The sequence below is a fragment of the Vigna unguiculata genome, chromosome 4 (assembly GCF_004118075.2).
Source record: "Vigna unguiculata cultivar IT97K-499-35 chromosome 4, ASM411807v1, whole genome shotgun sequence".
NCBI lineage: Eukaryota > Viridiplantae > Streptophyta > Magnoliopsida > Fabales > Fabaceae > Vigna > Vigna unguiculata.
The window spans coordinates 27,812,556-27,839,999 of record NC_040282.1 but is presented as its reverse complement, the minus strand read 5'-3'; the positions used below and the strand labels follow the sequence as shown (position 1 = coordinate 27,839,999).

The window sequence follows — 27,444 nt, the reverse complement described above, 5'->3', positions numbered from 1 at the left end:
TTCCGATTGTTCAATATAAAAACACTTTGAAACACTCAATCCGAAAACTTTTTGAGTCACTCAATCTGTAGTCTTTGAGACATGGAGGAATATTTTTGACATTTCTCACACCTCATGGAGGTGCAGGGCCAAAAAAGATGAGTTTCAACCAGTTTACTTGAGTACCATTAGTTTAAAAGCTGCAATAATGATACACAATGCAAGCTATAAATTTAGCAATTTCTTAACATCAGCTACAACTATGCGGAAAACAAACCTTGTACATGTAATGTTATTCAAAATTATGCGCTGTTCTCTTTTACAAAATATACTTTTCCTCCTTTGGAAGGCAAATGTAGTTTATAGATATACAAACACTAATAAGAACATGAAGTCACATATTTACCAGCGGGCATCCTCTAGACAATAGGCTCATCTTCGAGGTAATTATATTCGAAAGTGAAGTCAGTCTTGATTCTTTGACACCTGAGAATAATCAAATCAGGACAATCAGAAGTGCAGTGCCACATTACGAACATGTCAACCATTTAATGGACTTCTGAACCACAAAATGGTAAAACAGGAAAATACAGTCAGTAGGATTGTTTTTGACAAATTACGAACATGTCAACCATTTAATGGACTTCTAAACCACAAAATGGTAAAACAGGAAAATACAGTCAGTAGGATTGTTTTTGAATTAAATTTATAGTAGCCAGAAAGCACAGTGCCAAATATTAACTAATCATATATCATGCAAGGATGACAACGCTGGTAGGGTTTGAGTAGACACTATATGCCCATTACTATTGTCCTTCAAGGAACCAGTTGTCCCAAATTTAACGTCCCATCTGATGACATAAATTGACAGTAAACAAACATATTTCTAAATAGATGACAAACCTGACAAATGTATTAAAAATAGAAAATGGATATTTGCAGAAAGTTTTAAAAGATAGCCATCTCCAATCTTTCTATAAAGAGATGATTGCAAATAGATGACATTATAAGTTCACTATACTTACCACCCATGTTGCATATCATCATTTGCTATATGGAAATCAAAGTACACATATGTTCCTTGCTCATATTCATCTGTTGCAACTTTTGGCTCTTCATGCCGTTGAAACCATGTGTTATACTTGCGATGATATCTCCAAGACTGTTTCTTTAGCTCCTTTGCAGCCATATATTGTTGGTAAGTGTTCTACAGAAAATAATGAATGTAAGCTTACAGGGCAGAATGAGAGTAATACGAATCACCCAAAAAGTCCGTGTACCTGTTGATAGTAAAATGCAAAGAACAGGGTATCAGTACCATATGGTTCTAGACCCACTCTCTCCCAAAAGGCAGGATTATTAACAATAGGTGCCTGAACTTGAGGAAAACTTGGAGGAGTTATCGTAGGATGTTTCTGCATAACCCAAAAAAAGGGAAACTTTTGTCTTATAATCTAGTAATACATAATATAGTATTCAATTAAAATGATGATTATTAAAACCAAAGAAGTATACAGGAGTATAGGTCCTGGGACGTTCTGAGTCCTTAGGTTGCGGAAGTTTGAGGTGAGCTGCCTCAAGCATCTGTAAATTATATAACTGATCACGAACTCCACCAGAATTAGCAGTGAATGCACTAAAGTTGTCACCAACAGGTCCAAGGTCAGTAGAATTTCTTCCTATAACACCGAGGTTACCAGTACGCTGGTTTGATTGTAAAGGTTGGCCGGGAGACAAATCAATATCCCTAGAAGTCTGAACAGGCTCTGGAAGAGAAGCAGGTACTCCTGCCTGCAGCATAAATGTCAAACAGTGTGAATCACGCATGAATATATTTTATATAATACACACACAATATGCCCATTAGATTCTTCCATACCAGTTTCAACATGAATCAATATAAATAGGTATATTTGCTGTCTACAAAGCAGAATACGTTTTTTGTTCGACCCAACCCATCTTATTGCTTAAAGAACTATAATTACTATTTTTTTTAATTCAGACTCAGTACTATAATTACTATGATTACTACTTAAGTGTGTTTGAATTTCAGTTGAAACACCCAAACCAACGTTCAGTTTCCAAAGAATACTGTGCCAACATGTTTAACACTTTTTTAGATGCAGTTAGAGGCAAAATTTAACCCGAACTTCAGTTGAATTTAAGTTTAAAATGTGTTGCCCTTTTTTTTAACTCTAGTCGAGTTCAACCTGACTTAGTTTCCTAACTGAAATCCAAACACACAGTTAGTCTTCTAGCTTTCATGTTTAAAACCACATTAGCTAACTAATTCATTTTCCTAAAATGAAAAAATGGTACGAAACTGTTAAATATATATATATATATATATATATACACACACACACGTGTGTGTGTGTATTTTATTATTATGTCTTGCAATGATGTGCTTCTCTTCATATTTTCCTTCTGTAGCAGTTGGGGCAGGGGAATCAATCTGTATTCTTTAGATTGCTCCATTAGGGACGTGTAGTCCACACACACTGTTCTCATACTGGAAAAACATTTGTGCTACCACCAATAACCTCGTCAGCACATTCTAGCTCAATTTCAAGGTCCACCTACCTTCTTTTCTCTGTTTGGAAAGTGTGTATTAGTTATACTCCTCCCTTGGCTAATTCTGGGTATCATTTTTCAATCTTTACAATTCCAACCACAACTTCAAAGAAACTCAATGACAAAAACTATCTATCTTGGTCAGCTTTGGTGGAACTATGGATCCTTGGTTAGAAGCATCACGACCATTTAGAGAAATTTAAGTTCTATAGTGATGATGTCTTTGCATACCTATACTAAAAAGATTAAAGAACAATAGTGAAGTTTGTTTTCTAACTGAGTTTTGTTGTGACAATCTGTAGAGCCCAACATTTTATTTTAGGAACCATGAGGACTTTCATAACCTATAATTCCTTTAGAAGTAGGTCCAAAAATATCCTTGCCAACTTTCAATGACTATATGATTCACCTCAGAATTAAATCATTCACAGTCTCTTTTGTTGCTCAAGTCCAATCTCTAGCTGAACTAAAAATGCTTTTGGAAGCCGATTTGATGGACGAAATGAAAAAGAAACTTGATAAGTTGTTCATGGTGTTGGTCTTGAATCCCTAAACCCAATTTTTTATCATATTGGTGATCAAATTTTGACACGTCAAGAAGTTTCTCAATGTAAGACCTTACGGAATGCCTTCTTTGTATTCTAGCCCAGAAAAATAGTGGGACTTGATCGGAAAGTTGTAGAAACTTCAATAATGGTATCTACCCAGGAAAAAGGAGGTTTGGAATCCATGGAGGATGTGGTGGCAGAAGTGGCCATCCTAAGGATCACACTGTTGTTAGTAGGACATCAAGTGCTTTACCGATGAAGCCATTGATTTTGAGACAGCACTGTTTGGGAATCAGAAGCCATGGTTCTGCTGGGTAGAATACAAAATTTAGTTAAATAAAAGATAAATGTCAAATTAAAAATTTCATGGCTCTATTGAAAATCAAAACTTGAATAAGAAACTGCATAAAAAAATCAAATTCAATTAAAAAACATAATTAAATGGCTGCAGAACACAAAAATCTGATATTATAAAAATCAGAAACTTAGAGAAAGTCAATCAGCACACGATAAAAAACTGAATAAGAACGCAAGTTTTCTAAAATTACTTAGTAAAAGATTGAAACAAAGAGAAGCAGAACATAAAAAAATTAATATGAAGGCAAAAGAATTAAAAACATTTAAAAGATACTGAGATAAAGACTGAATTAAAGAATCAAAACTTGTGGGTAGCGCTGAAAGCAAAATGAATCATTATTTTTTAAATAATAAGATCCTGAAACTAAGACAGATTCAAAGAATCAAAACTTGTTGGCAGCAGCAGAACGCAAAACGAATTAAATTATTTCAAAAAAATATTAAAACCAAAAGACGAAATGAGAAAAAAAGATACAGCAGTTCCAAAACAACCAAAAATAAAATAGGAAACGAAAAGAGGACAATGAAGAAAAAGAAAAAGAAAAAAGAACGTAGAAAATTCTTACTTAGAGTGGCTGGAGATGTTGGGTTGCCAGATATGAATGGTTGCTGGAGTGGGGTGGTCTGAGGAGAAAAAGGCTTACTGTGAGGAGGAGAGAACATAACGACGTGTTGAAGAAACATTCAGGGGTGGTTTTCGTTTACATTCCACATAATACACTGTAACACTCAATATACAAAATACATTTGAGAAGACCCAAAATACCCTCACAAATGAGGTTCGTAAATGTGAAGATATTTTGGACTTATTTTATTTTGGGTGCATTCCCTTTGTCACCTAATCTTTATAGTCAAACTAGGATGGCCGACGCACTGGCTCTACCATCATATGATCCAGGTTTACTGATATAAATCAGATGCATGGCAACCGAGTTTGCGCAGACAACATAACATGTAGGTATGTGTGTGCATGTGTAAATATATGCTGCAGCAAGTATATAAGATAATCTGTCTTAAAGCATATAAAAGCTGATGAGTTAGTCGGTGTACCGGAGAGTCTATAGCATATGTCGATTTCAGTTCATCTTCGCTCATAAAATTCTTGCTAATTCCAGTACTGGCAGTAGATTCAGTCCCCGAATCATCAGGAAAAATCTGTTGCTGTGACTCGTCAACCGTAGAATTGCCAACATCTGCAGAATATTAAAAACTTTGTTGTATTTAATCTTTCAAAAAGTTACTATTATTTGTGTGTAATGTTATGGATGTAAATATTTCCCAATTAATGTACAATAAATATAGATTGATTGAAAAATAAATATAAATTTGATTGAAAGAAACGATTGGAATTAGGAGTTTATTTGATAGATTTGCTCCTCAATTAAAGTCCTTATGTTTAGAGATTTATTTCCTTTATTTCAGGAGAGATTTATTTCCTTTTATTAGTATTTTTTTATTCCCACAACATACAATGTATCCTTTCTATTTTATATCATAAAAAGTAATTTCATAGATACTGCTTACTGCCTACACATATTTTTAAATGATATCAGAGCTCTAGTTTTCTTCTTTTTCATGGAGCCCTAGACTCTCTTTTTACCACTTACAACCTTCAATGCCATTTTATGAATGTCTTCCCCATCTTTATTGTGTTTTTCAGGAGTAGGATTTCGGAAGGAGAATTAGACTTGCTAAGGAAAGAAATGGAGCCTACCATCTAGAACCATCTCAAGAATTTAAAACTGACCAAACCAAGTCTCTAATTAGCATATCAAATAAAGACACTCTTTGGTTGTACCACTCACGCTTAAGAAAGCTGATAAGTAACCAGAAAGAAATAGAGAGATGAAAAGAAAACACTGAGTATTATTGAATTCAAAAGCAACAAGGTGATGATGACCCTCTTCCCATGGCCCAGCCTTGTAACTATCTGGTTCTTTCCTCCCAAAAACCAGTATCCTCCCCAAGAAACGAAAACCCTCCCTACATCTCCCCCTCTCCCTGCCCCCAAAACTGAAAGATCTCCCTCCTCCTTCTAGAAGCCACGTAGGCAATTCTGTTAGTATCAGAATCAACATGTGTGGGCTTGTTGTCTCCCCTAATTCTCGGCTTGTATCAAGGCCACCTTCTTTAAAATTCACCTTGTCCTCAAGGTGAAGATCAGGAAATGCCTCTATCATCTTGCTCAAAGATCCCTATGAATTCTCACAATCCGACATGTTCTTCCACTTTACTTATACCTCTAAAGACCGATTGCTATCTCTTCTCACTACTGTAACATCTTCTGATTGGACTTGTAACTCAATTTCCTCGGTCACATAATGTGGTAATGGTTGAACCACAACTTCAGTTGTCATAATGGGCTTCAACAGAGACACATGAAAAACTAGATGCACCTTGCTATCCTCAGGTAATTTCAATCTATAAGCCACTTATTCAACCTCCCCAACCTTATACTCCACTCCACTCCTCTTCTACATTTGTCAGCATGTTGCTTCATCCGATTTTGGGCATGCACCATGTGGTCCTTCAATATGTCTAACATTTCATTTTTGTCTTGTATCATCCTAGCTACTTCATCTACCGAGATTGCTGCAACATCTCCTCTAATCACCAGAGGAGGATCTCGTCCATACATTGCCTTGAAAGGGGTCATCTTAGTGGCTTCATGGTAGTTTATATTATACCAATATTCAGCCCAACTAATCCACTTATGCCACTATCTTGGTTTGGCACCTGTCATGCATCTTAAATAAGTTTCCAAGCATCTGTTTACCACTTCCGTTTGCCCATTAGTTTGCGGATGACATGTAGAATAGAATTTCAATTTGGTTCAAACCAACTTAAATAATTATGTCTAGAAGGAGCTCATAAAAACCCGGTCTCCATCAAAAGCAATACTTTTTGGAAATCCATGAAGTTTTACCACTTCCTTTAAAAACAACTATGCAACCTCTTTAGCATTATAAGGATGTGCCAAAGCAATAAAGTGAGCATATTTGGTGAGACAATCAACCACCACTAATATTGTATCCATTCCTCCTGCTTTTGGCAAACCTCCAATGAAGTCCATGGAAATGTCAGTCCAAATATGTTTAGGAATAGGTAAGGGTTGTAACAAACCTATTGGACTCAGAATTTGATACTTGTTTCTTTTACACACATCAAATTTCTGCACATACTCTTCAATGTGTTTCCTTATTCCTTCCCAAAAGAACAAGTGTGCAATCCTCTTGTAGGTTTGAAAGTATCCCGAGTGTCCTCCCACAGCTATATCATGAAATTCTTTCAAAATGGCGTTCATTTTCTGTCAGCAGTCGATTATGATAATACAACCTCCCATTGTTCATCTTATACCCTGAGTGATCACCCTCCTTGACCAACAGATCATGTAGAATTTTCTTCAATTTCACATCCTTCTCAATTTCAACTGCTAAATTTTCCCGCTCAAAGAAACGTATCAAACTCAAGGCTCAGTATTGCAATATTCTAGAAAGGTCATCTGCTCTCTATTTTCCGCCCCCAGTTTATACTTAATTTCGAAGTCAAACACTAGCAATTTAGAGATCCATTTATTTTGCTTCGTACTCGTCAATCGTTGATCCATTGGAAACTTCAAACTTCTTTGATCGATATGAATAATGAAGTGACCCCTAGCAAATAATGCCTCCATTTTTGGATTGCCATGACCATGACTCTTTTTCATAAAAAGACTTATTCAAAGCTTTGTCAGACAGAGTTTGACTCATGTAGGCCACTGGTTGTCCTTCCTGCATCAACACCGCTCCAATTCCCTTCCCTGATGCATTTGTTTTCACCGCAAAAAGAAAACACTAACAGTGTTATGGAATTCAAAAGCAACAAGGTGATGGTGACGCTCTTTCCATGGCCCAGCCTTGTAACTATCTGGTTTTTTTCCTCCCAAAAACTATCCTCCTCCCTAAGAAACGAAAACCCCCCTATATCTCCCCCTTTCCTTGCCCCCAAAACCAAAAGATCTCCCTCCCCCTTCAAGAAGCCACGTAGGGAATTTGATATTTCCACTTCTTTCTTTCGTAAACCTTTTGGATCTTACTAATATGCCCCCCTAATTCTCTACTTGTATCAAAAGCCATCATTTTTCTCTTTTAGAAAATATGTTTTATTTGGAAATCTAGATACCAAAAAACTGCATTGTGAGGCTTGTGAATTAACTAAACACACTTGTGTATCCTTTCCCATTAGCAAAATTAGAAGTTCACAATCTTTCCAATTAATCCATAGTGATATATGGGGACCATCTACTACACCTAAAACCTCTACAGCACACTAGTTTGTAATCTTTATTTTTGATTGCACTATTGTTCCCATCTTTCATTCAATGATTCAAAATCAATTTGGGGTCAACATAAAAAGATTTAGGTATGACAATGCTGGGGATTATTTACACCAAACTGCATCTACTTACTTCCAATCTAGAGGGATTATTCATGACTCTTCATGTGTCTATACTCCCCAACATAATAGAGTGGCAAGAGGAAAAATAGTACTTACTTAACACCACTCGGCACTTATCTTTCAATGGAAGGGTACCCAAAAAATGTTGGGGAAAAGTTGTCTTCATTGTTTTATATGTGATAAATAGAATTCCCTCACATATACTAAAGAACAAAAGTCCTCTCGAAATCATAAAACTTTTCTTCCCTCACTTTAAGATCTCGAATGGCCACATTCCTAGAAAATTTGGGTGCAAAACTTTTGTATATATCCACAACCAAAATAGAGACAAACATGATACCCAGGCTATTAGATGTGTCTTTATTGGTTATTCGACTACTCAAAAAGGTAATAAGTGTTATAGCCCTTCATTTAAAAAATGTAAATCTTCGTTGAAGCACCTCCATTGAAATTAAATCTTTTTTCTCCAATAATGTTTAGGACATTTTTATGGAGAAGAAAGACCTGAGGTACCCATTTTTTTATTTTGCAACCCCATTTTGTTGTGGGGTGTTCAAATAAGAAGATTCATGAATTATCCCTTGTTCATTGAAGGAGGACAATCTTTGGTTCAAAAAATATTTGGCCTTAAGTGCACGGACTCTTTAAATGATTGTCTGGAACTGATTTTAATCATTTGGATAAAGCTTTTGAAAACTTGGCTCACTTCATTTTTCTTTTTTTTCATTTCAATACCATTAAATACACTCGAGTTCAATCATAAATGAATAAGACAAACCAACAATTCTCACATAGGTTAGGAATACTAGAGGTCCCCACGCACTTGTGTTGTGGATACTGTTAGAATTGGGCTTTAAGCCTAACTCAACCCCATAATGGCTTGTAAGTTGAGGTTTGCACTTCATTTATATACTATGAAATTACCTTATCTCTAGTCGATGTGGGACTTCTAACATACTCTCTCATGCCGAGGTATATACATATCATGCCTGGGACTAGAAAACATGAACTATTATGTTAAAACATCAAAATATACCTGGATCTTTAGAAACAACTGACAGCAATGATTGTTGGCTAGATGGGGAATGGACAGAAATGGGTGGCTGGGGTACTGAGGTGGAAGAAATACCACTAAGACCTGAAGACTGGATTCCAAGTCCCACACCAGATTGAGAAGCAACAGGTGATCCTTGAGAATTGAACTGCACATATAGTGGGATGTTATAAAGGAAAGAAAGTCCAAACCAGATAGTGAAAAATCACAACAAAAAATTTAAAGCTCACAAATACCAGTATATGTCATGTAAAATATATCTTTCCACTTTAGAGAAAAATCAAGTTAGGTTATGAAGATGCAATTTATGATACAACAAAATATTCAAGTATTTGATAGTCAATTATAGAGAAGAGAAATGAAATCTTCTGGGGCCTAGCCTAGACCACTAATAAAATTCTTGAACATGGTAATTGAGAGTATCTCAAAGGAAAATTGCAATAGTCACGAGTTAAGGTCTATAATGAAGTGCCCAAGTGTAAAAAATAGAGCTGTATGCCGAATGTTAGACAATGTACACCAGTCAAACGTAAATAATTTAGCCAAAGAATCAAGGTGTGTTTGATTCTGCTTTTAAATTTTAGGTTCTAGAGGATGTTTTACAGAAACAGTTTTCAAACAGAGTTTTAGAAAAATAGAAAGGGAAGATGTAAAAGTAAAAGGAAGAATGAGTAACAAAAATTGAAAATAGACAACCAAAACTCAATGTTCTGTTTTTTTATTTTAAAAACTAAAAAGAGAGGTTAGTTAAAGAGAAAACCCAAAAGCCACTCGTAGAAGAAGTTAATTTTGTTTCAAAAAACACAGTTTAGCACCAAGGCGATTTGGTGGAGTAGGCATCCTCTCTAAAACGAAATGCCATCCCAACCATGTTGGCACCACAAACAACATGTATCATGTGCTATACCTCAAAATATTATAAAAGAAAGAAGAGAATACAAAAAACTAGTGGGGACACTACACCTAACCCACTAATCCCTAAACCTATATAAGGGCAAATCAAATATATCCCTGAACAACTTAGGACAAATAATGCTAAGAAAACCATCTCACCAAGTATAACTATGAGATTTAGTGTCGAACTCAACAAGTTTATTCACAAAATATTACCCTCTATGAAAATATGCTAAAAATGAATACATACACAATTACTATTTATAAAACAATTCAACAGTATATTACGAAGTTCCCAAGGGATAATAGAAGTATTGAACTCAGCTTGAATAACAAATTAAGAGTCACACTCAATCCAAAAAGATTAGTCCATCCTTTGGAGATTGCAACTTCCAAAACCAAATTCACATTTATCACTTCAACATAGCGTTGTGAACACAGGGATATGACAAGAAACAACCCTCAATGGAAACAAGATGATTTCTAAAAGTATTGATTCCCACGCTCAATGTCCTTGCGACAAACACATGATGTCCTCAATGTGAACACACAATATCTTCAATGTGAGGGGTGTGTTAGAGAGATCGTAGATCACTAGAGATATGGCCAAAATTATAATATATGTGAGGGCAAGCCTCACTTTACTAAATTGATTTAATAAGGTTGAGTGAGGCTTAAATTTAACTACCTCAATATGGTATCAAATATCTCCTTTTTGTCATTACCATATTTATCTTTATAGGACACTCATGATCCAAGTGATGATGCCACCACAAAAGGGATCGAACCAACCTACACCGAGATTCCTTCTTTTTAAGTTTTGATTATTACAAATAAAGATGATAATGTAATTGGAGTGATTGATATCAATAAAATAATTCTTAATTTTCCAAGTTTTATTATTAGAGAATATCAATCTCCTATATATTATACTGATTTTGTTTTCTCAATATAGATAAAGCATTCATGCTGTCTCAGAAACACGACGATTTCAACCCAATATCTCTCTATTTCCTATAGTTTAACGGTTATTAAAGCATGTACATGTACAAGAGGTCTTAACAATTTAAACTGTCTTCATAAATGCTTCAATTCAACAAGAATGAATTATATAATTAAACTAATTGAAAGAAAATAATGGGACTACGCTTTTCTCCTGATTTTCATTATGAATTCTAAAGAAACAAAAGCAATAAATTCAACTCCCAAATGTATTTTTGACCAAGCGTATGTGCACAATATACATCCTGTTAGATGATATAATATTGTGTTTAATAGTTGGGCTCAGCCCATTATGTATTTCTGGGATTTGGCCCATTATCAATATAAATAAACTGTCCTTTGTGTAGGGTTTACACAAGAGAGATTAATCCCAAAACCCTATTTCATCTTATTTTACATGGTATCTAGAGCTTAGGTTAGTTTACTACAGCCACCGTCCCGCCGCCGCTCATTGCCGCCGCTTCTGCCGTCGTCACCGTCGCCTCCGCCGCCGCCGCCGCCGCCGCCGTCGCCGGAGCTGCAGTTTCGACCGACGACCAGACGGTTTTGTTCGTCTCGGCCAGGCGACTCCAACGCCGCAGAGATCGCCGCCATCGGAGTTCTCACGCGCCTCCACGCGCCGCCGCAAGCTCCGGCAGCCGCCACCTCTCCGCCGCGCGTGACGGCGCGTCGCCGGTCGTTTTCTGCGCCGATCAACTTCGCCTGAATCGCCTTCTTGAGCTCTTTCTGAATCTGTGGTTGTTGTTTCAATCGGAGCACCTTGAATTTTTAGGGTTTCTCCCTCTATGGCTTCTTCCGCTGCCAATTCGGGTGTGTCATCTTCAAGCACTCCGCTGTCTGAACCCTCTGTTTATACCAACTACGTCAATGTGCATTTATCCATTGACAAGTTGGATGGCACAAATTACGCGACATGGGCATCCGATATCAAACTTTGGCTCAAGAGTCAAGGATATGAAGATCATCTCACCCAGAGTGTAACTACAGTTGCTGCAGATGAAGTTTCCCGCTGGACGAAAATTGATGCCCAATTATGCATCGTCATTAAGTCCACCATTAACTCTTCGCTGAAACAAATGTTTCGTTCATATGAAACATGTTCAGACGTTTGGGCACAGGCCAAGTTGTTATACACCAATGACACTCAGCGTCTTTATGGTGTTTGTCAGGATCTTTTCAAAGTTGTTGCTCCGCAAAGTCCTGGACCCATGGCTGAATATTTGGGCAAAATTCATGCCCTTCTGCATGAGTTTAATGAGTTATTGCCTCCGGCCTCCACTCCAGCTGAAGAACTTGAGCAACGGTCAAAGTTCTTTATGTTGTTGGCATTACATGGTCTTTCTGATGAATATTCCCATGTTCGCGACCAGATTTTGGGGTCTCCTGTTGTGCCCAACTTCACTGCTACTAGTTCTGCCCTTTTACGTGTGCCAAGAAAACAAATCATTGATACATCTACTTGTGCTGATGATTCATCAGTCTTGGTCTCTCAGCGGGATGATCGCAATCGTTCTCGCAAGCCGGGAAAGGGACGACCCAAGTGTGACCATTGTGGCAAATTAGGCCACAAGATTGACAAATGTTATGCTCTACATGGACGTCCTCCTCGGTCTGCTGCAGTAGTTCACTCTGATCCTCCTCCCCGCAGGGCACCCTGCCATTTTCAACGACTTTCTCAAATGGTATGAGGAACGTCAGAGTTCTAGTTCCACTACATCTGCCTCTGTTGCACGCACAGGTACATCATTCGTTGGCCTGACTCACTCTGATTCTCTTGGTCCTTGGGTTCTTGACTCAGGCGCCACAGACCATATTACTGGTAACAAATCTTTGTTTTCTTCTTTGTCTTGTCCGGATCATTTACCCTCAGTTACAATGGCTGATGGGTCTAGAGTCTCATTTCATGGTGTTGGTACTGTTAATATTTTTCCATCCATATCCATTGATCATGTTCTTTATGTTCCTGGGTCTCCATTCAATTTATTATCTGTCAGTCGACTAACTCGTTCTCTTGATTGTATTATTTCCTTTACCAAAGATTCTGTTTGTTTACAGGACCGGAGTTCGAGACACATGATTGGCACCGGATGTGAGTCTCATGGTCTGTATCATCTTCGTCCTCCTTCACATGTTGGCGCAGCTATGGAATCACCATCCCTTCTTCATGCACAATTTGGTCATCCCAGCCTTGCCAAACTGCAACAACTTGTCCCCAACTTGTCCAAGTTATCTAGTTTGTCGTGTGAGTCTTGTCAATTAGGAAAGCATAGTCGTAGTTCGTTTCCTTGTAGTGTCTCACAATGAGCTTTGTCCCCTTTTGCATTAGTTCATTCGGACATTTGGGGACCTAGTCGTGTTAAGTCTACTTTAGGTTTTCAGTATTTTGTTACTTTTATTGATGATTATTCAAGATGTACTTGGTTATATTTAATGAAAAATCGTTCTGAGTTGTTCTCTATTTTTCAATCATTCTTTCATGAAATTAAAACACAGTTTGGGGTTTCTATTCGAAATTTGCGGAGTGATAATGGTCGTGAATATCTCTCTCAATCCTTCAAACATTTTATGGCTTCTCAGGGCATTCTTCATCAAACATCATGCGCTTATACACCCCAACAAAATGGAGTGGCTGAGCGCAAGAATAGGCACCTTATTGAAACAACTCGCACTCTTTTAATTCATGGTGCAGTTCCTTCACATTTTTGGGGTGATGCGGTTCTTACTGCTTGTTATCTTATTAATCGCATGCCTTCTTCAGTCTTGCATAACCAAGTTCCTCATTCTATTTTATTTCCTCACGACCCTCTTCACCCTTTACCTCTTAAAGTCTTTGGGTCCACATGTTTTGTTCATGATTTTAGTCCTGGCTTGGATAAGTTGTCTCCGAGAGCCCACAAATGTGTCTTCTTAGGATTCCCCCGCTCACAAAAAGGGTATAAGTGTTTCTCTCCTTCCCTCAACCGTCATTTTATCTCCGCTGATGTCACCTTTGACGAGTCTTCTTTTTACTTCACACACCCCTCTTCTCATTGTGAGCCACCATCTACTACTATAGATATCCCTGTTGTGTGTGATCCTCCTAGTGTGCCCACTTCCAGTGCCACCTCGGATTCTCCTCAGCCACCTCCGAGTGTACCTATTGCGGATAGACCACCTCTTCAGGTTTATAGCAGAAGACATCGTTGCCAACCACCAACACATGACTCACATCAAGTGCCGAGTTATTTGTCTCCTCCGGTTCCAACAACTGAGTCTGATCTTCCCATTGCCCTTCGTAAAGGTATGCGTTCTACCCGTAATCATTCCCCTCATTATGCTGCTTTGAGTTATCATAGAATCTCTCCATCTTTCTATACATGCCTTTCGTCTATTTCCTCTTTGTCAATTCCAAAATCTTTAGGTGATGCATTAGCCCACCCTGGTTGGCGTCAGGCCATGCTTAATGAATTGAGTGCTCTCAGGCATAGTGGAACATGGGATCTTGTTCAATTACCATCCGGGAAATCTGTTGTTGGTTGCAGGTGGGTCTATGCTATCAAAGTTGGCCCTGATGGCACTGTTGACCGTCTCAAAGCTCGCCTTGTTGCCAAAGGTTACACACAGATCTTTGGTTTGGATTATGGTGATACTTTTTCTCCAGTGGCCAAGATGGCATCTGTTCGCTTATTCATTGCCATGGCTGCTCTTCGCCAATGGCCTCTTCACCAACTTGATGTCAAAAATGCATTCCTCAATGGCGATTTGAATGAAGAAATTTATATGGAGCAACCTCCGGGTTTTGTTGCTCAGGGAGAGTCTTTTGGATTGGTTTGTCGTCTTCACAAATCTTTATATGGCCTAAAGCAGTCTCCTCGGGCCTGGTTTGGAAAATTCAGTAGTGTTGTTCAACAATTTGGCATGTCTCGCAGTGAAGTGGATCATTCAGTTTTTTATCGTCACTCCAGTGCTGGATGTATCTACTTAATAGTGTATGTTGATGACATTGTTCTCACAGGAAGCAGAATTGGAATGCAGTTATTCGCATATTAAAGTATATCAAAAGCTCTCCTGGAAAAGGTTTACTATATGATTCCAACTCTGATACAAAAGTTGTATGTTATTCAGATGCTGACTGGGCAGGATCTCCTTCCGACAGAAGATCTACTTCTGGATATTGTGTCTCAATTGGTGGTAATTTGATCTCTTGGAAGAGCAAGAAACAAAGTGTTGTGGCAAGATCTAGTGCAGAAGCAGAATATAGAGCTATGGCTTTAGCCACATGTGAACTTGTTTGGCTTAAGCAATTGCTTCAAGAATTGCAATTTGGAGATGTCACTCAAATGACACTCATATGTGACAATCAGGCTGCTCTACATATTAGCTCTAATCCTGTCTTTCATGAGAGGACCAAACACATTGAAATTGACTGTCACTTCATTCGAGAAAAAATCCTATCCGGGGACATCAAGACCGAGTTTGTCAACTCAAGTGATCAATTAGCAGATATTTTCACTAAGTCTCTTCGAGGACCTAGAATTGATTATCTCTGTAACAAGCTTGGTACATACGATTTGTATGCACCAGCTTGAGGGGGAGTGTTAGATGATATAATATTGTGTTTAATAGTTGGGCTCAGCCCATTATGTATTTCTGGGATTTGGCCCATTATCAATATAAATAAACTGTCCTTTGTGTAGGGTTTACACAAGGGAGATTAATCCCAAAACCCTATTTCATCTTATTTTACACAGCCCAAGCAAAAACAATGACTACAATACACCAGAGGGAATACACGAACTTGCATATTTAAATTAGATAACTCAAGGATTCCAGCAAATGCAAAAGGCTCAGCATATCTACCTTTTAAATCAGGCACTAAGGAAGGCTAGATAAAATTTTATTTTTCGAATATGCAATGAATCATCAATCTTTTGGCCAATAATCAATCTTCAATCCTTAAATTCTGTGTAAGAGAGAGAAAAAAACACGTACAAAAATGATACCTGCTGTAAGAGAGGATTCTGTTGCTGAACAGAAAACTGCTTGTGACTTCCTCCAGCATAAGATGGAATATTAAGAAGGGCACTTTGCCCTTGTTGTTGCACTTGCTGGAACTTCTGTAAATATCTTTCCCTCTGATCAGGAACTATTTCAGTTCTTGCACGAACATGACCCTGAAGTGCAAAATAAATAAGTCCCTTCAGAGGTATAAACAAAATAACAAACTACACAGCCTATGTCCCATCCCATGAAATCCTTACTCCCAGGTGATTATCACATGTACTAATACGAATGTTATGCTTTCTACTCCAATTTTGTATGCCATAACAATGCATTTCTGTGTAACTAAAAATATATAGCATCACAATTTTTGAACTAAATACTTTCATTCAACTATCAGTAACAAAAGGAAAAAAGAAACCTAGATACATTAGGTGATCTATATGTACGAGACTCAAAACTGATGCAAAAAGCCAGCATCTCCCCAGCATAGGTCTGTATGTGCACCCAAGTAACATTTTTCAATTGAATAGGCCTATATACATACTCATCCACAAAATAATTTCATATATAAATTAGCAGATGCGCTGACCTCAAATGCATGGAAGATCACCAAAGTCATTAAAACAAGAATAAAAGGTTTTTCTAATCTTTGATAATCAAATAATTTAATAAGATAGAAAAGAAAAAAGCAAGAGAACAATAAAACATCGAGAAATGTATCAAAAGAAAAAGGAAAATGACAAGCGAAGGTGGTAAAAATTTAGTTAAAGGTATTTGTCATAAAACTTACAAAAAAATCAAGTTCAACCTACAATCATCACCTGTGATGAACCACACACAACTATATGATTAATGAAATGATAAGTCAAACAATTATTGAATGCATAATTCATTTTGAAGAGTATACACTTGTTCTAGTCTTCTGCAAATCCCATACATATCATTGAATTCTCTATACATACCTTAAAACACATTTCATATACATCACCATATATATGGTTTAGATTGTCTTGTCAACTAGGTGAAAATTTATCATAAAACATGATTAAATATGATAATGATAGGAAATCCTCTATAAAGAGATGGGACTATGTTAGGAGAAATATGAGGGCAGCAGCAGATCAAACCCTGGGCTTTGTACCAGAATAACTGAAACACCAGTAAGTTAGTTGAAGAACAGAAATGAGAAGAGTAAAAATACTAAGGGCAGGGGCAGAAGGGTATTAATTTCGTGAAGTTGCTAGAACTCCCAAATGACCTGAGGACTTTATCATTCTCTTTTTCATAAAGTGTTCCATCATTCTTTCTTTTCATCCCTTCTGATCAAGTTTGTATCACTTAGGAAGTACAACAAATAAAATACAATAGAACTGAGCATAGCAAGCAATTTAAGTAACTGTTATGTAGGACTCAGTTTAATAAAATAATGGATTCTGGAAACCAAATGCATACACGGCTTAAGTTTTTAGTTAGATGTCAATTGAAGAATTTGATGTCCTGTACTAAGTAACTAAATGAACAACAACCAATAGTATAACAATCTAATTTTACATTATTATTTTATCCGATATTGTCTATTAATAACATTGAAGGCAAGCCTGACACAACAGTAAAGTTAAGCCTACGTGACCCGTTGGTCATGGATTCAAATCCAGAAACAGCCTCTTTCAATATGCAAGGGTAAGGTTGCATGCAAGGGTAGGTTAGTTTTTTAAGGTCTATTGATAGCATTACACACATCTATCTTCAGTTTGGAATTATATACAAGCTGCAAATTCAACCAATATAGCATTACGAACAAATTCCAAGTTAGATCATTAATGAATGACATACATTATAATTCGAGAAGAAAAGTAACTAACAGTTCACACTTCAAGTACAATAAATAAACAAAAGGCAAGGTGGCAGTTGGAATAGCAAAAGTAAATTCAAGAGAAAAAGTGTACCACGTCATTTTGATTCTGGAAGGGGCTTCCAGGTCTCCATTGCATGCCAGGAATAGCAGAAGGGGAGAAAACTCTCCCAGACAAAGTTGCACCTTCATTGGCATTACTAGAGTCAACTGAGGAAGTTCCATCAGTACCCCTTGCCACCTGAGGAATAATCATTCTATTACTTAAAGGGGATACAAGAGGTGGCACCATCCCATTGCTTCCGAGTCTATCATCAGCAACCAATATGTTTCTCTTGGTTATTTCAGAAGTTGAAGAAACTGAACCAAGGGGCCCATTGCTGGAAACCGTGTTCCCAGATACAACAGGTATGTTATTTGTCGTTTGACTTGATAAGCTGTTTCTGCTGATATTCCTTACGAGTGCAACATCCGAAAGTGATGGAGAGGGTCTTCGGACAGGGAAACTATTAATCTCATCCTCTTTCACAGGGCTAGACTGACTTACAAATGAAGCATTGACAACACTACTAATTTCCAAGGAACTCCGAAGAGAATTTGAACCAGGTGTGACAGATGAAATGGGCGGTGGACTTGACAAGTTAGGCACTGTAACATTTATAGAAACAGGAGTAGCAAAATTCGCCACTGGTGTTGTAGCAGTAGAACTAACTGTACTACTTTTAGGAGGTGGAGTTCTTGCACCAACATCAGAATTGCTATCCTGAGAAGCTGTATCATCAGCTTGCTCCTGGAAAGAAGCATTTGATGATTAGAAATTGGAGTCATCCATACAAGGACCAATCAACAACTAATTTTCCCATAAGCAATAGGTTTTTCTGTGTTAACTGGTAGTTCAGCTACAACCACTTGGTGGAGCTACAGTCATGATTGACCATCATGTACTACTCTTAAAAGGTTCCATTAGAAAAATAACACAATAAAAAATGTTAACATTGGATTGACTGGTGCCATATGTAACATAAATATGGTTAACATGGTCCTGAACAGTACTTTCTTCATTTCTTGCATGATTTTTTAATTATTTTTCTTTAATGAACTCATCAATTTGTTAAGACATCTCATAACTGATGCCACTGACAATAAGTTAACACACTTCACAATTAAAAATAAAAATTCTCATAAACTTGGGTTGAACCAAAACTATCCATAACCTATCCAATAGCGTTTATATATCATTGAAGACCATCAAAAAACACTTAGAAAGGAAAAGTAAGCCTTATCTCTCTGACAGGTACATCAATTTTTTGAAAAACTGCATAAATATTCCTACTGAATAATTCTGAAAAAAAGATCCCTACTTTTCAATAATAATGACTTAATATTTTCAGCTCATAAAAGTAAGAATAGAGGAATACACACAGATGTTTGTGATGCTGAAGCTGATGTTGGCAAAGGCTTCAAGCTAAGCACAGGTGCCACCTGCCGAAATAGCAAATAAATTAGGAGATCCATTTATAGAAAAATTATAATATGTAAACATACAGGAACTTTCAACAAAAAATATGGATAGCAAAACGGTACATTTGAACCAGCAGAAACAATCAAAATCCAGTACAAATGTTAGATATTGTTTAGATATTATTTGATATTGTTAAGTTATTGCTAGATATTGTTAATCACAATATCAAACAATATCTTCTATTTACTTTATTTATTTTTAGTTACTCTTTTTAGTTATACCTCTCTCTTTTATAAATAAATTACCCTATTTGTGGTTTATACACAAGGGTGATTAATCTCAAACCCTGTTTTCTCTATATTCAACAATAAAAAGTCATTAAATTAAGTTTGGAAAAACAAAATTTACAGCAGGCAACCATTCATCTGCCAATCCCATGAAGTGACACGGACCAGCAAAATCCCAAAATCACTATAGCTGTATAGTTAACACAAACATGACCTCTATTCCAAAGTTTATAGTTATTTTCTGATTTCAATTTGCTATGATAATATCATTAGGATCAATAAGTGGAATTGAGCTGTAGTCTATTTTGCATGCTTCTACCACAGCTTTGTTTTCAAAAGACATTTGGGTGGGTTAAGAAAGTAGGGTGTATGCAAGCTTCCTTGACATCGACTCCTTAGGAATATGGAACTTTCTGACGTACTAAAACAAGTTCTCATGTCAAGGGCTAAAGGATAAGAGTGAGTTGAAACTACTTTTGTCCCCACATATAACGACAATGTTCCGACTCAGGTCCACTATAATATCGTTAGAATCCATCACTACATTCGAAGTATCGTCTGTTTTGAAGCTCAATGCTTCCATCACAGTTTTTTCCTTAAAAAGTGTCATAGTGGATTAAGAAAAGTGTGTCTCAATCCGGTAACACAAATCTAAATGTGCATAGGATTAACTTGTTAACTTATTTTCAGGAAGTAATTCTTTAATTTGTAGTTTATGAAAGCTTTTTAATAAAGATAGGAAGAGAACGGGTATCTCAACAGAAGCTAGAAATCATGCAACTACAGATACCTTAGCAAGACCAGGGGGAATTGTTACAATATCTTCAAGTGAATCCACCTTATCTAGGGGTAATGAACTATATAGCTCATCAACATCACTAAATTCTTCAAAGTCCTCCTATAAAGAAAAAGAAAAATAGATTAGACAGAAAATTAATACCAATTTATAAATTTTGCACGGTATCTGTCAGAAAAACTGTTTCTGATATTATGCATATAGGAGCAATTGCTCTTAAAATAGAATACAAGCACATAATAACTAAAAATCTTAATTTATGATGGATATAAATCCTAATCTAGTCCCACAATTCAGGAGCAGTGATCCTGTAAAATAAATATAAATATACTGTCAGCCTATTAATCCTCCTAATTATCCTATTAGTCCTGCAATTAATTCCTAATTCTGTAATTAAAACTGTACAGGAAAATATTAATTGCAGCATAAATCATGGATTCTGACAGTATCTATTGAAAACAAAAATAGAAAAGAAAGTTTGTATTTATTATTCTGAGATTTGTACAACTCATGAACTTCTATTGACGAAATTTATCTATAGACTCAAGAAGCTCATCTAACTGACTAGACCAGTTATAACTTGTTGAAGATCCCATATCATTCAGAGATACGGCTAAAATAGAATATATAAATAAGGTACAAACCTTGAATTAAAAGCTGGCTTTGAAAGATTGAATAAGACCTAAACCCACTCTCTCAAAATAACAAACTGACAGTGACCAACGTACCAAACTACTCTATCAGAATGCAACATATAGTGATGGCTATGACTAACACTCCGATAAAAGGAGCTACATACTCACACTAACTAACTAATTGTTTGGTAAAAGAGGTTATTTGCTCACACTTACTACCTCAAGACTCTCTGCAAGGACTATATAAAGGGTGGATAAATAAATTTACTCAATTATAGTGTTTAATAGCAGAATGGAAAGTGTTTAAGCTATGCAAGACAAACCTGATTACGCTCTACATAGTCATCCAAGAAATCTTTGACATCATTCACCTGCTCTGGACTTAGCTCATCATTATCAAGTAGCCTCAAGATAAATTCACATTTCTTTACATGAGCCTTGTGCCGAGTGATTGATGTTTCTAGATGTATCTGATCAGCAAACACAAACATTTGAATAACCAAGACTTAGATTGGCAGAAAAACTACTTGTGATATTATTCATAGAGGAGAAATTGGTCTTGAATAGAATAATACAAAGACTTAATAACTGAAAATCCTAATTTATGATAGATATAACCTATCTCTATAATTCAGGACAAATGATTCCGTACAATAAATATAAAATATACTGTCAGTGTACTAATCCTCTTAATTATCCTCCTAATTATTAAATCTAATTAAATCTCCTAATTATGTAATCAAAAATATAAAAGGAAATATTAACTGCTGCATAAATCAACGGATTCTGACAGATAAATCATCAGTCCCAGAAATTGTATTTTCCTTACTACTACAACATACCAATCTGGGTGGCTTGTTCTTTCCTTTCTTTACAGAAAGTCCTTCAAGCTCAGCTTCAAAGTTATCGATCTGAGATTCTAATTCCCCAACCTACTCAAACATTTAAAATAACAATTTCCAGATGAAGAAATATAAGTAAGCTATTAAAAGTTCTGAATAAATACAACCCCTTCTAGATATCACAGAGACACTCCAATGTTAATCAATCATGAACTAAGCAGGCAATAAATTTGTATAAACAGAGACACTCCAATTTTAATCATATGATGTGAAGCAGGCAGAATACTTGTGTAAGCATCATTATGGAAAGAAAATTTGGAGAACCAACTTCAAAAACCAAAATTCATCAGTGAAAAGGTATCTTAACAGTCAACAGTGAACCTGCAATATTTTCCATGTTACAACCTGCTAGAACCATTAGTGACAAAGCAAACATGACTAATCACTTTCCTAATACTATGAAGTTACATGAAGTATACAAGCTATTAAAGCAATACTTAATGTCCATACTTTGATCACAACTGTTGAGATCTCATATCAACTACAAATATGGCCACCGTAGAATTTATAAATAGAATTGGGCAATCTTCATCTAAAGAGACAATTTTTGGAATTGACTTAGCCCCAAGATAGTGTCAGATCCCACGATAGATTTTAAATTGATACATCTTCAAGTGTCCAAAAAATGAACTTGGCCCCACGAACTACCACACAATCAACTTGACCGTATTACTTTCCCTTTCTCAAACAGTCTCTACACTCCATATGTCATGTCCCAGGTATGAGGTGTGTGTGTATGTGTATTTATAAAAGCCATGGGTAATGCTCACTACATTGGCATCATGAGCTAAACTTCTGGGTTAGGTTTCAAACCAAATTCAACAAAAACAAAAGTAAAAATGATAGTTATTCATGCAATCAATTTCATACCACATTGTTCAGCCAATCCCTTGTCTCCGATTTAGCCTTCTCTCTAGGATCCTGTCACAAGGGATTGAGAATGAAAAAACTGTCATAAATACACCTACAGAGGCCCAAAATATATAAAATAAAAAAGAATATTTTGGGTTAAAAACTCACAGTTTTGGGCTGTTGACCCAAGCCTTCTTTAGAGAATGCTTTTGTCTTTGTCTCCTTCTCACAGATCTTAAATCTTTCCATTTCACGCTCAATAAGCTTGCGTGCATCCACCAAAGCCTGCTCATACGAGGCACTAACCTATGTCACAATGAGTTAAAAGACAAACAAATGTCAAATTCAAAATCAAGTTAAAAATAAAAAATTTAGTACAAGATCATTTCATACCACACACGATTAAACAATTCAACCCAGCAATACCACCATCTAAGTACAACAAGAAGAAAAAAAAAGTGCAATATAGAAACGATGAACAGAAAAGACATATCAAACGAGACTTAACTAAACCATACTAAAATATGCTCTGATTTTCTATGACTTATCCTTTAGTCAAAGAGAATAAAAACCAATCTTCTTCATATTAACCAGAAAATACACCACAAAAACATAGGATAAGACTTAAGGCTCCGTTCGTTTGAAACGAATTACTATTAGAAGAGATTAGGAAAGATGAATTTACGAGTAAATAATGTGTTCGTATCTAATGATTTGTGTAGAAAAGAGAGCAATGACTTGCAGGATTAACATATTAACCCATCCCGCTGAAAAGAGAAGATTTGAAGGTAGTATAAATGATTTTACGTTATTGCCCCAATTTTGGAATTGGTGCTGAATGAGATTGGATTGGATTCGGTTCTAAAAACACTGGAACTGATCCTTCTTCATACACTTCAGTATATATATATTACATAAAATAAAAAATCTGCATCACATCATACATAATAACTATTCTTCATATTTTTTTTATTTATTACACCTATTAAATTTTTATTTAAAAACTATTCATCAACACTTTTTTTAAATTAATTTACACTCATCAAATTTTTATTTTATATTATTTTTAATTATAAGGACAAATTTGTAATTTTAAATTTTTATTTATTAAAACTTTTTCTTTTATCTATCACATCTATCAAATCACCACAAACTTTCACAAATCTTACCTTCATATCTACTCACTTTCACCTTCAAATCTCTTAAAAAAAACACACAACTTTTACCCTTAAATCTATTCAAATTCATCCACTCACTCTCTTTTAAATCCATCATCTTAAGTGAACAAAGCCTAAGTGTTGAAATCTGAAGGAGTTGTGTTGTCAAGCTTTCCATCAATGGGACTTTGTGGCCTCCTAAAAGTTAATCTTAACATTTTCAAAGTTTGGATGTATGGCACGGAGGATCATCACAATAGAGAACTTGTCTAGCATCTTCTTCATCTCATTTAATGACTCAACCTCCAAGAAGATATTTAATTCTTCAATAGTAGATTGGGCTTCAATAATAAAAGACATCCTGTTATGGTTTGTTTGTTTAAGAGAGGTAAGCCTATATCGGTAAAGACATAAAGGCGTTGAAAATCAATTGCAAATATATTTTGAACCTTTTTTCCAAAAGTAGTTGCACATCTTAAACTATCTGTGAGTACCCAATAACTTGGATTCCACATATTGTCATTACTCTCGTCTTGTTCAAGGTGATCGTGGAAACCTTGGACCAGGAACCGAAGTTCAATTCAAACAAACAAAGAGAGATAACTTTTTTCCATTCAATTTTTCAAAGGTAATGGTAGGAGATTCAGAGAAGGAGACAATAGGTCCAAAAGATATTTTTGTTGACACAGAAAAAAACAGATAAGAAACAAAAGGAGAGCCCTAGGTTTGATCTTCAACCACGCCGAAAATGGAGAACAAATAGTCAAAACGAAGATGAGGAGATCCAACGAGCCCTGTGGCGGACACGCGATGTCACTCCAGTGAGAGGAAGGCAATGCGTGGATGTTAAGCACCTAGCAGCAGGGAACAAGAGTGTGTGTGTGTGTGTGTGTGTATGTGGTGACATGTGGAGCTGATTCAACTTCCAGGACCTATAGGGTTGGTCATCACCTAGAGAGACACTCCAAATCCAGTGCCAAAGAAAATTATGATGGCAGATGACGACAAACAGTGGATATTTCTCTAGAGACTAAGACCAACCAAGTGGAATCAACCTGCTCTGGTACCAATTGATATAAATAAAAGAGACTATATTTGAGAGAGCTTTATCACTCCTCTCATATGTTCCTATATTTATATTGATACAATGAGTAGAGGGAAGAACAAAGATCAAAAGCCAAAACTACTAGGTACAAAGATAGGTATAGCTCATAAACATATCATACAGCAGTTTTCCAATACAACTACGTAGTACCAATACTTAACACCTATTCTAACAAAGGTCAACACATTGTCTTCCTTAGCAAATACAATCACCTTCCCTTACCCAAAAATTGGCAAGTTGAAGTATTAAAAGATGCCAAATAGTGTAGATCCATCATAAGTTTCTGAACAAAAATCAAATTGGTGGATAATTTGGCACATGCCACCTTTTCAAGGTTCCTCCTGCATTTTGGTAGTGATTGATAAGTTCTCTTATGATGCTCATTTTTATGTTTTACCATCACATTCCACAGTTTTGGGGTGGCTTAATCTATTTCTCAATATGGTGTGCAAACACCACAAATTTCCTCGCAGTATTGTCCCCGACAGTGATCCTATATTCATCGACCAATTTTTGCACAAGTTATTTGAACCAAGTGCCACTAAATTGTGCATGCACATTTCCTATAACCCTATGCCAATTGGCAAACTAAGGTTCTCAATCGAGTTTTGGAGCAATATTTAAGTTCATTTGTTCATTATTGGGCCTCTCAATAAACCAAGTTATTATAGTTAGTTGAATGATGGGTCTACTATATCATTATTCGTCGAAGATGGGTCTCGCATTGGAATGTTAATAGGTCATGGGTGGCGTTGATATACCTAAAGAGGTGTTGGAGAAGCATTTGAGGCATGGTAGAGTAATCTGGTGGTGATGAAGGAAGATTGACAGAGGTAGGAAAGTGACTGCATATGTCTTCATTGGAAGAAATGGGTGTCTAATATGGGACAAACTCAAAGAAAGAGGCATCAACAGACACAAAATATTGATTAAGATCAAGAGAAAATTGATATAGTGTTTGAGAATTAGAGTGAAATGTGCATTCCCATAGCATCAGATTTTCTTTTTTGGAGGTAGCCTTCTTTAATACCAAAAGATAAGGATCATGGCTGTACCAATACTAACATCACCCTCCAAATCCCTCAACAATTCACACCTCGTATGATACAACAGGTAAAACATTAGACACTAGACGGGTCCACCCACCTTTTTAAATTCAGGTAAAACCCAATTCTTCATAAAGGACATTGTTGATAGTAAGATGTTAAGTGTACTGCTAGAAGTTGTTAGAAACTATTAGAAGATTCTAGAGATCTATTTGTAATCATTACTCAAGGCAAAAGTTATCTAAAGTTGTTTCAACTCGAAATCAATTCTGGTCCCCAAAATCAATTTATCAACACTAACGGTAATCATGTTAGGTGGTATTTCAATGCTAAGTAATTCATCACGAAACCAAACACGCAATAAAACAAACTAACGCTACACCACCCATGCACACGCAGCATTCTCGTGCCTTAATATGTTGGTTCGTCACACAAATTAGTCAAGGTGCGACTCTAAGTCTCATATTATCTCATAACGATCCGATAAAATACAGGGTGTGTTTTGATACAAAGCTAGAAGTGCTTTTAAGAGGTTCAGAGAGCTTCCCTGCCAGAAAAAAAGCACTATATTTCCAGTAGAAAAGACTCAAAACCACTGCTTGGTTGTATCCAACATGCCCATACTATAATTCGACCTTGCAAGTATTATCAATTGAAGGAAAGAAAAAATATTTATATAATTAGCAACAGAAAATAAAAGAATAGAAATAATTTTCACCTTCTTATCTTTGATTTCACTGGATTGAATCCAAGTCTTAATCTGGTCCCTGTACCTCTGCAGCTTCTTAATCTCCTTCTTCAGGTCAGCCTCGAACTTCTCCTTCTGGTTCGCATTGTCCGTGTCGTAAACCTAACTCACCAACCGCCGCATGTCATTCGGTAACAGAAGAAACTCGAAATTGAAGAAGATGAATAAGAGAAGAACCTTGTTCCAGATGCTATCAAAGACTTCAACACCTTCCTGAACCTTCTTCAGGACACGATCAATCTCGCCCTGGAGTTTCCGACTCGCGCCCATTTCTGCCGATTCAACTCATCCAACTCAGGCCTGAAATTTTAATCTCTTTCGAAATTTTGGATTTTCCGTAGGTAAGTTCAACCTCTGTCCCTCATTGTTGAAGCTGTGTTTTCCTCTTTTTTTCTTCTTCCCAAGAGAGAGTGAGACCCACCCGTTACAAAAAGTCGTTGTTATCATTCAGCTTGTGCATTTATCCAGAAAAAAAAAAATAATATATATATATATATATATATATATATATATATATATACTATGTATTACGTTTGTATTTTAGAAATTAATTATCATAAAAATCATTAAAAGAAATACAGTTATTAAAATTTTAAAAAATAAATATATAAAATTGTCAAAGCAATTTGTTATATTCATTTTTACACAATAAAACTTACTATGGATAATTTCTTCAAACTAAGAATAAAGACCATACAAAATCTATAAGAAAAATGGTTAAAACAATTTCATGTTACTAATTTTTATAAATAATAAAAATAATACTTTAATAAA

General features: G+C 36.1%; 2 protein-coding genes across 6 annotated transcripts; one reads left to right on the top strand and one right to left on the bottom strand.

Moving 5' to 3' along the window:
• Positions 1–82: 82 nt before the first annotated feature.
• On the bottom strand, positions 83–27,122 carry LOC114182288 (CCR4-NOT transcription complex subunit 3-like). Of its 4 annotated transcripts, none has more exons than XM_028069128.1 (16): positions 26,848–27,122; positions 26,641–26,772; positions 22,783–22,920; positions 22,633–22,683; positions 21,703–21,792; positions 21,184–21,330; positions 20,220–20,327; positions 19,103–19,162; positions 17,775–18,470; positions 15,828–15,998; positions 8,932–9,097; positions 4,509–4,651; positions 1,495–1,770; positions 1,260–1,418; positions 1,005–1,186; positions 83–465 (listed from the first exon to the last, which is right to left on the bottom strand). In XM_028069128.1, the coding sequence occupies exons 1-16, from the start codon at positions 26,938–26,940 to the stop codon at positions 399–401; spliced, it is 2,679 nt and encodes an 892-aa protein (XP_027924929.1). In that variant the 5' UTR covers positions 26,941–27,122; the 3' UTR covers positions 83–398. The 4 variants fall into 4 exon arrangements, 2 of the variants coding, with proteins under 2 accessions (XP_027924929.1, XP_027924930.1); XM_028069129.1 differs by having other exon boundaries at positions 139–465; positions 1,260–1,394; XR_003604055.1 differs by lacking the exons at positions 83–465; positions 1,005–1,186; positions 1,260–1,418 and adding exons at positions 3,171–3,411; positions 4,025–4,082 and having other exon boundaries at positions 1,530–1,770.
• On the top strand, positions 11,280–13,866 carry LOC114182290. 2 transcript variants are annotated; one of them, XM_028069131.1, is made up of 2 exons: positions 11,280–12,583; positions 12,901–13,866. In XM_028069131.1, exon 1 carries the CDS (start codon positions 11,631–11,633, stop codon positions 12,531–12,533), a length of 903 nt encoding a protein of 300 aa, XP_027924932.1. In that variant the 5' UTR covers positions 11,280–11,630; the 3' UTR covers positions 12,534–12,583; positions 12,901–13,866. The 2 variants fall into 2 exon arrangements, with proteins under 2 accessions (XP_027924932.1, XP_027924931.1); XM_028069130.1 differs by having other exon boundaries at positions 11,280–12,664.
• Positions 27,123–27,444: the final 322 nt, after the last annotated feature.